We start from the raw sequence: 15711 nt of genomic DNA, 5'->3' as shown, positions 1-15711 counted from the left end.
ATCATGAACCATCCAAGAAAAGACTCTTCCCCATAGCTGTGGGCTGTAGATACCAGCTGGCCACATTGACGATCTCAGGAACTTGGCGTTCCCAGCAGGATAAGAGGTGTCTGGCTTGACTCCAGTTCTCACATCCAAGATACTGACTACTGAAGAAATAGGCTGGCCAGACATTTTCATATTCTGGAACCACTGAACAGGCCAGCTCTTCTTCAGAATGGCGTCTTCTAGACTTTTGAGCATCCTGGTCTTATCCGCCTTTCTAGTGAATGTCCAGGGTTTCGGTGACTGGATCTTTCCCAGTAAGTAGTGGGGCCTCAGCCTTCGCGCTGAAGAGAGGGAGGGTGCTGGGAGAATGAAACAAGGAACAGGTGCTAAGACTTGAGTTGCTTCCCACCATGTTAGCCTGGTCCAAGGTTGGGAGGTATTTGGAATATTTCTTCCAATTTCCCCCTTTATGGAAATGCCCTCTCTGAATGCAAGAATCTGGACCTGAGGCAACCCCCAATTTCAGCCCCTTTGAAGTAGAGGGTCGATTGGGGGTGGAAGGAAGAGTCACAGGATCTTGCATTTATGGGAGGGGCTTTAAGAATCTGGGAAGTCTAGGGGATCTTCCCCTTACCCCACAAAAAATAGCCCCCTTTCTCAGGATATTATCTCTATCAACTCCTGATTCTTTCAAATGTAGTCTTATGAAGTATTCCTGCATCCCCAGAGGTTCCCTACCTTTGGGATAAAAGACAGTATCCAGAAGTTTCTTTGAACTGAAGACAGTAATCTTCCATGACTATAGAGTAATAATGACAATTGGTTACCATTTAGTCAACAGTCAGAAAGTAGGGAGTTAGAGAGATCTGGAGTCAGACATGGTAGGTCCAAACTCTGGTTTCACTGTTCAGTAGCCATAAACTAGGGCAAGTTAGATTCCATGTGCTTCAGTCTCCTCCTGCACAAAATGTGGATGTCAATAGAACTGACCTCTTAAAGGTATTAGGAGGATTATGGGAGATAGCATTTAAATTTTTTTTTAAGTTTATTTTTGAGAGAGAAAGTGTGAACAGGAGTAGGGGAGGGACAGAGAGAGAGGGAAAGACAGAATCCCAAGCAGACTCTGCACTGTCAGAACAGAGCCCGATGCAGGGCTCGAACTCACCAACTGTGAGATCATGACCTAAGCTGAAATCAAAAGTTGGACACTTAACACCCAAGCGCCCTGAGATAGCATTTAAAATGCACAGAAAAGTCCTTGGCGTATGGTAAACAGTGGATAAACATTAGTTAACATTGCTATGCATCAGTTCCTATGATTGTAACTTTACGCACTTTGTCTCATTTCCTCCTCAACAACTTTGTAAGGCTAAAACAAGTTTACAAGTGAAGAAACCAAGGTTCAGAGAGGTGAGTGGTAAACCAAGATGTAGAATTTAAAAGCCCAACTCTCTGACGCCAGGGTGAGTGTTATTAATCATTGTGCAATAGCGCCCCTGGGAGGAACTCCAAAACACTGACTCCTCAACCAGGCCAAAATGACCAGATTAATTTAGACCAGTGGATTTCAATGGGCGATTTTGCCTGCCAGGGGACATTTGCAATATCTGCAGGTATTTTTGATTGTTAAACTGGAGAGTGCTATTGGCTTCTGGTGGATAGGGGCCCGAGACGCTGAACACCCTACCGCGCACAGGACAGCCCTCCTCCTCCCATAAATAATGATCATAAAGAGTGGCAAGTTTGAGAAATCCTGCATTAGAGGGGATGGGGCTAAGGGGTGGAACTAGGGATGGGGTAAGAAGGTAGAGAGCGGTCAGAAGGGAAGTCAGTGTAGGCAGTGCTTGGAAATACATGAGAGCACCCTAAGGAAAAGGACTCCTGTGGATGAGCAAAGAGAAAGCAAACATCCCTGACTTTACAGAGTTGCCTTGGGTTGGGAGAAGAGTGGACACTGTGCCCTCTAAGATTCATGGTTGTAAAACTGTCCTTTCCTTTAGGGAGATGCCCCAGAATCCAAGAGAAATGCGAATTCAAAGAAAGGGATGAATGTACGAAGGACAGACAATGTCTGGACAACAAGAAGTGTTGCATCTTCAGCTGTGGAAAAAAGTGTTTAGACCTCAACCAAGGTAATACTAGGAGCCTCAGAATAACCAGCCCCTCTGCCCACACCCTCACCTTCTGCCCACCTGTGTAGCATCATCCCTGCTTTACTAAGGGCTGGTCTTTCAGCAAGATTGCTGGACGGGGAGACCTGTAATTTACATCCATCACTGCCCCTAATATTATGTGTGACATTAGGTAGTATCTTCATCCAATCTGGTCTTTGATTTCCCCAAACAGAATGTGAGTGTAGGATTGAAGCAGATAGTCTCTTGGCTGCTTTCACTCTTATGGTTTTCTTTTTTTGTTTATTTCTAACTCATGATTTTCTTAGTCTCCACGTGGCCATTGTTGGCACATTGTTGCTGCAAGTGATAAGTAAGCTATTGGTATTTACCAGCTTTTTGTTGCTGAGGGGCTGTCTGTCTGCTTCTCTAAGTTCAATTTAGCACCAGGAAACATCCCTTGACTACTGCAGACCAGAGGGTTTTTCCTTTGTTCCTGCAATCTTAACTCCATGCCCATCTTCTTGGGCTCCAAAAAGACTATCAAAGATTCTTTACTCATTTATTTAACAAATATGTATTGAGTGTCTCTGAGAGTCATAATGGGATTTGACTCATGTGGTCAGGGAGGTAAGGAAGCCTTCCCTGAGAAAGCAAACCTGAAGTTGAGTTCAGAAGGATGGGTAGGAAATTTAGGCAAAGAGTGGATGGGAGGGATTTCAAGGCACAGGGAATAACATGCACAAAGGCTCAATGGTGGGGCTTAGAGAGGCCAGACAGCAAGAGTGTGTATGAGCACAGCATGAGGGAAAGGATCTGGTGAGATAGGGTCTGGTGGGCTAGCATCTCACTTTGATCCCAAGAGCAATGAAAATCCACTGAGGTGGACAGTGATGCGATCAGGGTTTTATCACTAACAGAGGGGAAACAGAAGGATTTCAGGAAAAGAGGATATGGTAGCTTGGACCAGAGAGGTAGCTGAGGGGATGGAGAAGAGTGGGCTGTGTTTGAAAGATGTCTAGGCAGTAAAGTAAGCAGGACTTGACAATGGACAATGGGGCAGAGTGGGCAAGAGGATGGTGAGTTGCTCCTTTGCCTAAAGGTGAGTGTTTTCAACTGATGAATGGATAAAGAAATTGTGGTTTATATACACAGTGGAGTACTACATGGCAATGAGAAAGAACGAAATATGGCCCTTTGTAGCAACGTGGATGGAACTGGAGAGTGTGATGCTAAGTGAAATAAGCCATACAGAGAAAGACAGATACCATATGTTTTCACTCTTATGTGGATCCTGAGAAACTTAACAGAAACCCATGGGGGAGGGGAAGAAAAAAAAAAAAAGAGGTTAGAGTGGGAGAGAGCCAAAGCATAAAGACTCTTAAAGACTGAGAACCGAGGGTTGATGGGGGGTGGGAGGGAGGGGAGGGTGGGTGATGGGTATTGAGGAGGGTACCTTTTGGGATGAGCACTGGGTGTTGTATGGAAACAAATTTGACAATAAATTTCATATATTGAAAAAAAATAAATAAATAAAAGCTTGTCATTAAAAAATAAAATAAAATAAAATAAAGGTGAGTGTTTTTGAATCTAGGTTTTCTGAGTTCAAGTCTTAGTCTGTCACCAGCCTGGGAAAATTAACAACTTTCCCCTGTTGTTCCTCACTTTCCCCAGATACGAAAAGAACCAATGTTAAAGGCTATTTGGAGGACCAAACAAGATGATGCACAGGAAGTGCTTAGAGCAATTCCTGGACACAATTTAGCCAAGTGACACATATTAGCTTAAGTTATTTGTTTAGGGAGTTCCTAAAAAGCAGAGGCCATGCCTTTTGTCTCTTAAAGCATCTTCAGGGGCACATGAGTGGCTCAGTGAGTTGAGTGTCACACTCTTGGTTTCAGCTCAGGTCATGATCTCGAGGTTTGTGAGTTCGAGCCCCACATGGGGTTCTGTGCTGATGGTGTGGAGCCTGCTTAGGATTCTCTGTCTCCTTCTTTCTCTGCCCTTCCCCTGCTCATGTTGGCACTTTCTGTCTGTCTCTCTCTCTCTCAAAAATAAATATTTATTTTAAAAAGCATCTTGCACATAGTAGGTGCTCAATGAATGGCTTATTCGGTTCAGGTCAGGGTGCATTTTGTTTTACCCTCAACGTTCTGCAAGATCCTATTCTATGCCAGACCACCTGCTAGGAATGGGGCTCCAAGATGAAATCAGACACAATCTCTGCTCCCTTGGAAGCTCATGACCTCATGGAGAAGACTGAGGAGGGAATCCATTGACAACCATGCACAAGAGATTCAGAAGCATGGTGGAACAATGAAGGATTGGTCCAGGAAGCTATGGGGGTGTGGGGTTTAGACTGGAGTCAGTGACATCACAGAGGAGCTGATGTCTGAGGAAGGTTTTGAAGGGAGAGTGGGACTGTCGCTAATGAACAACAGCGGGGTGGACAGAGGAAATGAAAGTGAAAGGTGTGGAGGTGTGGGATACCATGGGGTGTTGAAGTTTGCAGGAGCATGTACCTCAAATGGTACTGTGGTGTCAGGTGGTGGTGCAGACCCACAAGCGGGATCCAGACTACAAAAGGCTTGTGGGTCAGTGGAAGACTTTGCCATGAAGTAAAGGTCCTAGCTGTGGAATGACATGATCAGCTTTGTTTCAGGTCCAGTAGGTGCTTCCCTCTGGCAGGCAGAATGAAGGACTGATTAGAAGGGCCAGAGACAGGGCCAGGAAGATCAGTTCCAGGCTATCCCAACAGTCCAGGCATGAGACACCAAGACTTAAAGAGAGTGGCAGAGAGGTGAGCTAAGAGGAGGATAAAAATCAGCAGGACTTGCCTGTTCAGCTATGGGAAGCTTTCCCTCATGGAACTCAGAGTTGAGTTCAGATCCACATTCATTTGCTAGGGCTGCAGCAACAAAGGACCACAAACTGGGTGGCTTAAACAACAATATATTGTCTCACAGTTCTACAGGCTACAAGTCCAAGGTCAAGTGTTGGCAAAGCAGGTTCTTTCTCAGGTTGTGAGGGGGAGAATCTGTTCCATGCTTTTCCTCTAATTCCTGGTGGTTTGCTGGCAATATTTGGCAATCCTGGGCTTGTAGACTTCTGCCTTCAGCTTCACATCTCTCTCTCTCTCTCTCTCTCTCTCTCTCTCTTTCTCTCTCTCTCTCTCTATCTCTCTCTCTGTGTGTGTGTGTGTGTGTGTGTGTGTGTGTGTGTGTGTGTCCAAATTTCCCCTTTCTATAAAGAAACCAGCCCTGTTGGATTAGGGATGCATCCTACTCCAGTATAACTCATCTGAACTAATTACATTTGCCACAACTCTATTTCCAAATAGGGTCACATTCTGAAATCCTGAGGATTAAGATTCAACATACAAATGGGGGCGGGGTGAGAAGGGAGAGACACAATCCAACCCATAACAGGACTGGAGCTAACAGAGGGAAGAAAGGTGCTGGACCATCTAAAATACTAGTCCCTGGCTTCCCTGAGTGGACTTCCCCTTTACTCATGATCCCATATTCTCTCTTCCTGGCATGGTTTAGGGGGCAGAGTATGTGGTTTATAATTTGCCATTTCCAAGGCACTTCCATATCTTTAATCCATTCAGGATGTATTTACTGAACAGCTACTCTATGCCAGGCACTGCTAGAAGCTGCACATTCAGATATAATCAAGGAGTTCACAACCTCGAGTGCCATGAAGGCAGTCTCACTTGTACCTCAGGATGGCTCTGTGCCACAAGCAGGGTGAGATATTGCATTCCCATTGTACAGAAGAGGAAGTCAAGGACAAGACAGGTAATGTGGGAGGTCAATACACACACTGATTTGGGAGCAGAGCCTTCAAATTAGTCTCCTCACTCTCAGGAAGATAACAGGGACAGTGACCAGAAGGGATGGGAGAGACCGATGTTCTCCGGGGATGCAGACACCCAAACAGCTCCACTCTGGGGTCTCCCTACAATGTGCACAATATACCAATGGGTCTGGGCTCCTGAGGTGTGAAAAGGTGAAAGGAGCCTGCTCAGTTTCATCTCTGGTGGTGTCCAGGGGTAACAATAACAGCTCCTTTTTTGAGGGGTGGGCACTCTTATTTCTCAACTCTGGGGTCTCCCTACAGACATATGTGATATGCCCAAAGAAACTGGCCCCTGCATGGCCTTTTTTCATCGTTGGTGGTATGACAAGGAAAAGGGTACCTGCTCCAGGTTCATCTATGGTGGCTGCAAAGGAAACAATAACAACTTCCAAACCAAAGACATGTGCCAGAACATGTGCTCCAAAAACCGTGAGTCCCTGGGGCTTCCCAACCTCATTAGGGCCATGCTGAAAGGTCTGGGTGTTGGTTGCTTTGTTCAGGGTTGGCTACGTCCTTGGCAGACCAGTGCTGGCAGAGCCAGCTCCACTTGGGGGGTAAGTATGCACCTGGCAGAAGGTTGGATAGCAGCTTTCTGGGAATTGAGTTTGGGAAGGGACATGGTCATGAATCAAAGCTGGCAAGTATGAGGGATGGAAGGAAGATGCAGACATGATGAAATCCCAGAGACCAACTTCAGAGAGGTCACAAGATGTCCAGATTAGTGCTGGATTGCCAGCAATCTGCTCCCAACCACATCCAATTCCGCTTTTAAGGAGGAAGCCATAGCTCCCCAAAGCAAACCCACTTTGTTTTAATCTGCTGTGCAAAGATATACGAGCATAACTTCAAGACTTGTTCTGAAGATAAGCTGAGCCCAAGTGCTTAACTGATCCTGTCCTACATTCTCTCCAGGCTTATAATCCTCATTGCATTAAGGATGTACCTGAACAACCACCAGGATTTGGCTCATGATCCAAGGCTCTGTCTGTGTGCCTGACCAATGGTCCACGCTGGTTTCCACTGTTCTACTCTCACGTTCCAAGACCTCAGCTCTTCCCCTTACGGAGCCCCAGGATCTGCATTCGCCTTCCTCTATCTCAGACTCTTAAACATGGTATCATTCTGTTTTGACCCATCTCTGTGCTTCTTTTCTTTATGTCCAATGTCTAGAGCCCCCTGCATAGCTCCCAATTTACCCCAATAAAGTACTTTGTGTAGTCCTGTGCCTCTGAAGCTGAGTAATTCACATCTGTTGGTACATTACACTTTGCAGAGAATAAAGGGTCACTGAGGCCTCTTGTGACACAATGAAAGGGAGGGGAAACAGTCAGCTCTCGAGAGCTGAGAGCTCCAGGGACATTGTCCTCCTCTGTTTCTTCAAAAAATTGTAAGACCCTTTTAAGACAAAGGTCTTTGGGCATTGCCTTAGTTTGGATCCCCCAGAAACTAATCCTGGGACAAGGACATGCGTGAAAGCAGTTTACTTGGGAGATCTCTCAAGACACACAAGGTGGGGATCGGGTAAATGATACAGGCAAGAGAGGAGTCGACTATAAGCTGGTTACCGTGGGGGGAAACTGCAGCTTATTCTCCCAGGGGCCTTCTAAGGAATGCTGTAAAACATGTGTCCAAATGTCTGCATTCATCTCCAGTGACGGGGCAGTTGAGTCATTTAGTCATTGATTCCCATTCCTTCCTGGATGCCTGGGGGTATTAAAGCCCTTGCTCTTCCAGACTGTTCCACATGCAAGCTTAGAAGGATGTCAGGGAGCCAGAGAAAACCCATAGCACAGAAGTAGAGACTCTGACACTTGAAGTTGGAAGCTGTCTCTAAGCACTGGGTGTCATTCGGCCACAAAAGGAGCAAAACACTAACATATGCCACAAAAACCGAAAACGTTACTCTAAGCAAAAAAAAAGTCATACACAAAAGGTCACCTACAGTATGAATCCATTTTTATGAAGTACCCAGAATAGGTAGATCCATAGCAATAGAAAGTATGTTAGTGGTTGCCAGGGATGGGATTGGGCTGGGGGGAAATAGCAACTGCTAGTAGGTATAAGGTTTTCTTTTGTTTTTGCTTTCGCTTTTTAAGTTTTATTTATTTAAGTAATCTTTACACCTGACGTGGGGCTTGAACTCACAACCCCGAGATCAAGAGTCACATGCTCTTCCAATTGAGGCAGCAAGGTGGCTTCTTTTGGAGTGATAAAAATATTTTGGAACTAACAACGGTGGTGGTTACAGAACATTGTGAAGGTACTAAAAAGCCACTGGTCTGTCCTCTTAAAAATGGTTAATCTTATCTGATGTGAATCCCACCTCAATTTTTCTAAAAGTGGGTTAGGAAAAACAAAAATGTGCACCAGGTCTGTCTCCTGTAGCTACAGGTGAAATCAGAGGCGAGCCAAGAACATGCCTTATTAAACCTTCAAACCTTAAGTTGGAGAACCCAATGGAAGAATCTTCATGCCCCATAGCTGCTGGTTCTGATGTCATAACTGATAGTTATTATTTCCCTCCTGCATCAACCATTCCAAAATGCACCCAATAATAGAGGCTTTCTGTTAGTGCTGGCATCCTCTCCTGCTCTCAAAGCAGCATGATCTTGACAAATACTTTCTGAAGATTTGGTCTAACCTGAGATAAACCTGTCTCCTTCCCCACATGCTACACATGGTAATACCTTTACTTTCTGACGATGGTTAAAGAAAAGGGATGGCCCAAAAAGAAGAAAAAGGAGAAGGACAGAAGGGAAATGAAGGGCAGGGAGAAAGAGACCCGGAAGAAGACTCACAGGAAAAGAGAAAAAGGCAGGCACACAGCAAAAGGAGGAAGCACAGAAAGAAGAAAAATAGGAGCGCCTGGGTGGCTCAGTTGGTTGAGTGTCCAACTTCGGCTTGGGTCATGATCTCGTGGTTTGTGAGTTCAAGCCCTGCGTCGGGCTCTGTGCTGACAACCTGGAGCCTGCTTCAGATTCTGTGTCTCCTTCTCTTTCTGCCCAACCCCCGTTTGCGCTCTGTCTCTCTCTGTCTCTCAAAAATAAATAAATAAATGTAAGGAAAATTTAAAAAAAAAAAAAGAAACAAGAAAAATAAAGAGTGAGAAAAATAAGGAGACAAATAGACATGTCAGGAGAAGGGTAAGAGTGGAAAGAAAACTGGAATATTCTTGATCTCTAAACTCCACTGGAAAATGGAAGATGCTGGAATTGAACTTCCCTTTCTCCAAGGGAGTCTAGAAGTCCCAGACAGGCTTTGCCTCTCTCCCTGGTTGACCAGAGAGCCAGAGAGCCGCAGCGAGCTGAGGAGTAGGAGCTGCTTTTCAAGAGCTCCTTCCCCCAGGGTTGGTGCTGTGGGTGCCAGCTACTCCCACCGGTGGCCTCGGGGACTTGGCGTTCCCCGGCACAGGAAGTGTGGCTCCTGTGCCAGGACAGCCAAAGATCAGAAGCAGGAGCTACTGCGGAGCAGTTCCTAATTTTCCTGCCAGCAGCCAGGCCAGTAGCTCTTAAATGGGGCCCTTGGGACTTGTGCCAGTCCTGGCACTATTCATCCTCCTGGGGAGAGTTCAGGAGCCTGAGCTGGTTGAGGGGTTGCTTGGCAGTAAGTATCAGGGACTAGCCCTCCCGGTGGAAAAACAGAAGTTTCTGGGAGGGGGAAACAAAGAATTCTACAGAGGAGGGACACTTCCACCTTCAGCCTGGGACCCTGGGCAGGAGAAATGGGAGATATTCTCAGTCCTTTTCTCAGACCCCAAACTCCTGGTCAGATGCATTCCATGAGCACAGGGACCTGAGTCTGTAGCAATGGACTCCCCACTGTCATTATGAGAGGGATTCCTTCTAGACCAGGGGGCCATAAGATGGACTAAAACGGTGCTGGAACCTTATGGACCTTTCCTATAAGAAAGATCCCCCCCGCCCAGCACCACCCTTAGCAGCTTTAAATCTCCCAGTTGCAGCCCCAAAAGTCTCCCCATACCCACACCCCCAGAAGGTCCTTGCTTTTGGAGTAAAGAATGGTCTCTGGAAGTCCCTTGAAATGTGGAAGTATGAAGATCCCTTAAGTAGCAGCTAAAATACACTGAGCACTCAGCAGTGAAGCCATACATTCATTGCAGGTTCAAATCCTGGTTCCTCTCCTCGGTAGCTGTGTGTGACCTTGGAAAGGTTCACATAACCTGCCTGTGCTGCAGATTCCTCTGTTTATAAAATGTGGATATTGATAGGACTCACCCATAGAGGTGTCATGAGAATTAAGGAGAAAAGGACAAGGGCACAGTAAGCATCTCGTTAATATTAGTTATCATTATTACGCCCCAGGCAGCTTGACGATGGCTTACAAGATTTGTCGCCTAATCCTCAAACCAACTCTATAGGCAGATGAAAGAGGCAAGGTCCAGAGATGATGCCTGTCATACTAAGGGTTGCACAGAATTCAAAGTCCAGCCACTTGACTCCACAAATGGAGATCTCAGTCACCTGGAGGAGCTACAGCACTCTTGCCCCCACCCAGGGAACATCCAAATACAAGAAAGTCAAGTGACCAGAGTAGTCCTAGTGGAGAGCATCCTATGAGTGGTGGAGCTGGGGGTAGGGCTGGGTGTAGGTACTACATGGTGAGTCGTTATCGGGTTGGGAGTGGGGACAGTGGTGTGAAAATCCTGTGCCATCTAAAGGTCACTACCTTCTGGGGACGATGAAGTGAAAAAAACTTCTCTAACTCTGCAGTGGTGCTCTGGGCCTGGCATTGGAGGGTTCTGGCCTCCCTTCTTCCCTTGTTTTCTCCCTCAGAGAAGTGTCCCGAAAACAAACCACCATGCAGTTTCAAAGAAATCGACCACTGTGGGAGGAAAAAACGTTGCTCGGGGAAGATGAAGTGTTGCAAGTTTAACTGTGCAAAGAAATGTGTAGACCCAGATGAAGGTAACACACAAACTCCCTGAACTGTCCAGTGCCCTCACTCCTGACCCGCACTCTCTGCCCATCAGCACTGGCATTGCTGGACCCCTCCCCTTGAATGATGGCTGGTCTCTGACCAAGAGTCTGGATGCATCTTCTGCCTGACACAAATCCTAGCAGTGCTGGACTGGGATGGAGTTTATTTCTTTTCTCCCCTATTTAGGTATGTGGTGTGAGTAACAGAGATTTTCCTTTATGGGCCTTAGTCTCCCCATGTGTAAGAAAGATATAGGCATTAGACCACATGGTCTCTTGGCTATTCTTCTGCGATCCTCTGAGATGTCAAGGAACCACGGAGGTCCTATCAAATGCCAACATGGCATCAGGAGATATGATAGCTCTAAGAAACAAGTATCTTTCCAGGCCTCTTTGTCTATATAAATCCAGGATGCCTTCCCTAACCATTTTGACCTCCTACACTCTTTCTGCTGTGCCCATATGATTGAGCTCTAAAGAGGACCATCAAGGACTATTCATTCATTCATTCTTTCTTTCAACAAGTATTTGCTGGTGCCTCTTACACCCATGATGGTCTCTGCTTACTCAGTATAATCCAGGGAAGCAAGAAGGTTTTCGTGGGAAAAGATCAGAAAGATGGGTTGTAAGTAGGCAAAAATTGGAGGGAACAGCTTTCAGGCACAGGTAATAGTATGTGCGAAGGTCCTGTGTGAGGAGATAGCATGCTCAAGTCTAGAAAGTCTAGAGACCAGAGAGCAAGCGTGCCCATGATAAGAGGGAGAAATATGAGGGTGGTGAAGCCAGGCTAGGTAGGCAAGACTGACAACGTTGGTTTTTGCCAGCCAGAGTAAGGGATCTTGTCTTGATCCCACAAGCAATAGAGTATTTATGTTCAAATCCCTAGGTCATCTTCCTTAGGGAAGTTACTTAGCCTCTATGAGCCTCAGTTTCCTCATCTGCAAAATGAGGACCATAAGAGGACCTACCTCATAAGGTCATAGGTTAATATGTGTCAAGTGCTAAGAACTTTAATAAATACTGTTGTTGTTATGCTTTAGACTATGAGGTTCTAAAGAACTCTATTTGTACTTTGTAGTATTGTGAACAAAATGGTTACTCAATAAGTATTTCTTGAAGTGCAAGATATATATTCCTAAAGCATCCTCTCAGTGCCAAATTATCTGCTAGGAACTGGTGTACCAAAATAACATAAGGTGCAAACCTCACATTCTGATGGAGGAGTCAGAAAATATGAACAAATAATTACACAGAAGTGATCAATATGTGTGCAAGATTGAAAACAAGAAGAGCAAAAATTTAAATTTAAAAAAAGCAATAAAGAAAAGCAAAGAGTGAGGAATAGGGCCAGGAAAGACATCAAAGAGTTTGATGTCTAGGGATGGTTTTGAGGACTGAATAAGATTGCACCTAGTAAGCAGAAGAGGGAGGGACACTCCAGGCATGTCCAAAAGCATGGAGGAGTAGAGCAGCATAATATTTTTTAGCATGTTCATGTAGCTCTAAAAATATCATGCCTTACATTGTTCCAAGCCTATCCACAAGCCTGGAATATTCTCTAGCAAGGCAGAACCCAAAGAGTACTGCTCTGCAATCTCCCTGCAGACGTATGCAGTTTGCCCAAGGAAGTTGGCCTCTGCCTGGCCGTCATTCCACGCTGGTGGTACAGCAAGGAAACCAAACGTTGCTCCAAATTCACCTATGGTGGTTGTGCTGGAAACAACAACAACTTCCAGTCTGAAGCTGTCTGCAGGTCCTTCTGCCCAGATATGTGTAAGTCTCAGGGGTCCCATCTCCCAAGCTCACTTGCACCCGTGGGAGGTCTGGGTGTTAACTGGTCCATCCCAGGAAGTTGGCGGGCCTGGAGCTGACAGAATCAGTCCAATCATGAGATAAGAATGCACCTTGCAAAGGGTAAATAGAGGACGTTTTGGGAAAGAGAAGGTGGGAATAGAAGCAGTAGTCAAAGGGAAGTTGGCAAGTAGGAGATGGAAACGGGGTGCAGAAAGTGGAAGCACAAGTGGTGGAGTGCCCAAGACCGTGTCAGAAGGAGGCCCAGTGAACCAGCCCAGAGCCCAGGGCTGGCCACCATGCACCATCACCCGTCCTCTTCATTTTCCTTTTTAAGGTGATTATAGCTAGGACAACCACATGCTTTATTGACCAAACAGAGAAATTTGACAGTGAAAGGGGATGCCATTCGTTACTACATTGGGATAACAGCCTTAAACTGGGTCTTGACAGGAAAAGACGGAGCACATGATCACCCTACGAGCCCCCAAAATCACTCCACTTCTGTTTTCTCTTCCTGTGCAAAGATATAAATATGACCCCATCTCCTTCTTTCCATTAACTATAGGATTTGGTTCCTAAGGTGAGTATGGCCCGAGCATCTCATCCTTTTCTATTCTGTTATCTTGCAGAGTCACCAACTCCCTGGGCAGGATAAAGAGAAGTAGAACAACCTCCAGAACTTGGTTGTAATCCAGGGCTCTCTCCATGTGTGCCTGACTGATGCTTCTTATTGGCTTCCTCAGCTGCCAAGACATTGGCTGCTCCAAAACCGAACCCCCGCATTTGCTTACTCTCTTTCCTCCAGCTCAGCTTCTTTCCAAACATAATGCCCTTTACCCTTTGGCCCTTTCTCAGTGTGAGATCCTATCTCTTCAACTCTCGGGGCCCCCATGTATCCTTTGGAAGCCACCAGTTTCCCTAATAAAGTTTTCTGTGAGGTCTGGTATCTGTGAGAATGAATAATTCACATCTACTCCTGTGCAGTGTTCGGAGAACAAGAAGTCATTGGGTCCTCCAGGAACACCAAAAGAAAGAGAGAGGAGTATGGAAATCCTGCAAAATGGGAACTCTGGTGACCCTGTGGCCCTGGGAAAATTGTCATAAGATGCTTAGGAATGGAAGTAGGTTTGCTCAGATGAGGGATCATGAGGCTTGAGCTCCATCAACTTCATGGTAGATCTATCTCCAAAAAGGCTCATAGACTTGTTCCCTGAGCTTTCAATAAAGGATACACTTCCAGAGTCCAGCACAGTCACTACAAATAGAAGGTAACTGGGGAGAGGCATGAGAGGAAGACGTAGGGAAAGCAAAGAAAAGATGCAGAGGAAGGAGGAAGAGAGGAGGGATGAAGGAGGGAAAGACGCAGTTTGAAAGCAGGGACTCACAATTCTTTCACATACTTCAGTCTAGAGGTAGAGTCCACATCCTGTCCCTTTGAGTCCAGGCAAATGCTGGGACTGTTTTGACCAGGAGAGTAAAGCCAGATGATGCTGTGTGACTTCCAAGGATAGGCCAGGAAAAGTGCTCTCGATCCTCTCTGGATGCTTGTTGGGGGTGTGTGTGAAGCAGCTTCCATGTAAGAGGTTCAGCTACTCTGAGACAACCATGCTGGGGAGGCCCAATCATACACTCTGGCCGAAAGCCCCAGAAAAGCTCTACCTGAGAGTCAGTGTCACGTCCCAGCCACATGAATGAGCTTCCACCAAGCAGAGCTTCAGGTGATTGTGGTCCCAGCAGATATCTGGCTGCAACCAGGTGAACATCCCAGGAGAGCACCACTGGGCTGATTCCCTCCCAAAGTACCCACCCACAAAATAGTGAGAAATAGAAAATGTTTTGGGAAATTTCGTTCGCTGCAATAGGTAGATAGCAGGAACATATGGAAAGGAAGTAGAAGGAGGAGGAAGGATAAGGAGGGGAGGGATGGGAGAGGGAAAAGGCATGGGGAAGAATGACAGGGGTCCCCAAAGGACTGGGCAAGATAAGAAGGTGCCAGGCTTGAGGATTGAGCCCCACAGCAGGAGGTTTGGCCACCACCGCACACCAAAACCTGGATGTATCTTTTGAGTAAGTGCATTGTTTTGTACAACTTGAATCAAGAAGCTCTAATGAAAGTCTGGGGTCCACTTACTGTTCAGTAATTCCTTTCCTCTCCACTTCGCTCAGTTTCACCCTCTTTAAAAAGGGCTGGTTAAACTGTTGGGTATTTCTGAAAATGCTATTGACAAACACTTACATTAGGTCATTTGGGGTGGACAGGAGCTGTCTAAAATACATGTCCTTCAGGCCTTGCAGACACCATCCAGCCACAATTGACCCCACCGTGTTCTTCGATATCAAGGTGGGATGCAACCCTTTGGGCCACATCTCCTTCCAGCTGTTTGCAGACACAGTACCAAAGATAGCAGAGAACTTTTGTGCTCTGAACACTGGGGAGGAAAAAAATAGGTGAAAAAGTTTTCTTCTTTCACTGGATTATTTTGGGACTATTGGCCAGGGTGGAGACTTTACTTCACATGCCATAATGGCACTGGCAGCTAGTCTGTCTATAAGGGGAGAAATCTGATGGTTAGAATTTCATCCTGAAGCACACAGGTCCTGGCATCTCATCCGTGGCAAATGCTGGACCCAACACAAACAATACCCAGTTTTCCATCTGCACTGCCAAGACTGAGTGGTTAGATGGCAAGCATGTGATCTTTGGCAAGGTGAAAGAAGGCATGAATATTGTGAAAGCCATGGGGCGCTTTAGGCCCAGGAATGGCACAAACAGCAAGAAGGTCACTATTGCTGACTGTGGACAAATCTAATAAATTTGACTTGTGTTTTATCTTAACTACCAGACCATTCCTTCTTTAGATCAGGAGAGCATCCCCTCACCCCCGTCTTCTTGAAATATCCTATAAGTTTTTTTTTCTTTTGTTGCAGTTCTATGGGTTTCGTATTTTCCTTACCCTCCTCCAAGTCTAGCTGGATTGCAGAGTTAACTTTATGATTATGAAATAAAAACTAAACAA

The 15711-nt window shown here is 45.9% G+C and overlaps 2 protein-coding genes and 1 pseudogene across 4 annotated transcripts; all 3 read left to right on the top strand.

Moving 5' to 3' along the window:
- Nucleotides 1-7188, top strand: LOC131485835 (eppin-like). Its single transcript, XM_058685776.1, has 4 exons — nt 1-302; nt 1989-2120; nt 6225-6392; nt 6876-7188. The coding sequence occupies exons 1-4, from the start codon at nt 218-220 to the stop codon at nt 6881-6883; spliced, it is 393 nt and encodes a 130-aa protein (XP_058541759.1). The 5' UTR covers nt 1-217; the 3' UTR covers nt 6884-7188.
- A 1308-nt stretch (nt 7189-8496) lies between these two features.
- On the top strand, nt 8497-13640 carry LOC131485839 (WAP four-disulfide core domain protein 6B-like). 3 transcript variants are annotated; one of them, XR_009249040.1, is made up of 4 exons: nt 8497-8643; nt 10954-11087; nt 12506-12673; nt 13324-13640. XR_009249040.1 is itself a non-coding variant. In XM_058685778.1 (4 exons), coding segments are annotated over exons 1-4 (393 nt in total). In that variant the 5' UTR covers nt 9112-9475; the 3' UTR covers nt 13326-13640. The 3 variants fall into 3 exon arrangements, 1 of the variants encoding a protein (XP_058541761.1); XR_009249039.1 differs by lacking the exon at nt 10954-11087 and adding an exon at nt 10757-10888 and having other exon boundaries at nt 8501-8643; XM_058685778.1 differs by lacking the exons at nt 8497-8643; nt 10954-11087 and adding exons at nt 9112-9566; nt 10757-10888.
- A 1329-nt stretch (nt 13641-14969) lies between these two features.
- On the top strand, nt 14970-15504 carry LOC131485837 (peptidyl-prolyl cis-trans isomerase A-like; annotated as a pseudogene).
- The last annotated feature ends 207 nt before the right edge of the window (nt 15505-15711 follow it).

The sequence above is a fragment of the Neofelis nebulosa genome, chromosome 9, assembly GCF_028018385.1.
Source record: "Neofelis nebulosa isolate mNeoNeb1 chromosome 9, mNeoNeb1.pri, whole genome shotgun sequence".
NCBI lineage: Eukaryota > Metazoa > Chordata > Mammalia > Carnivora > Felidae > Neofelis > Neofelis nebulosa.
The sequence above is the reverse complement of the archived record's forward strand: the minus strand, read 5'-3'. Positions and strand labels throughout refer to the sequence as shown.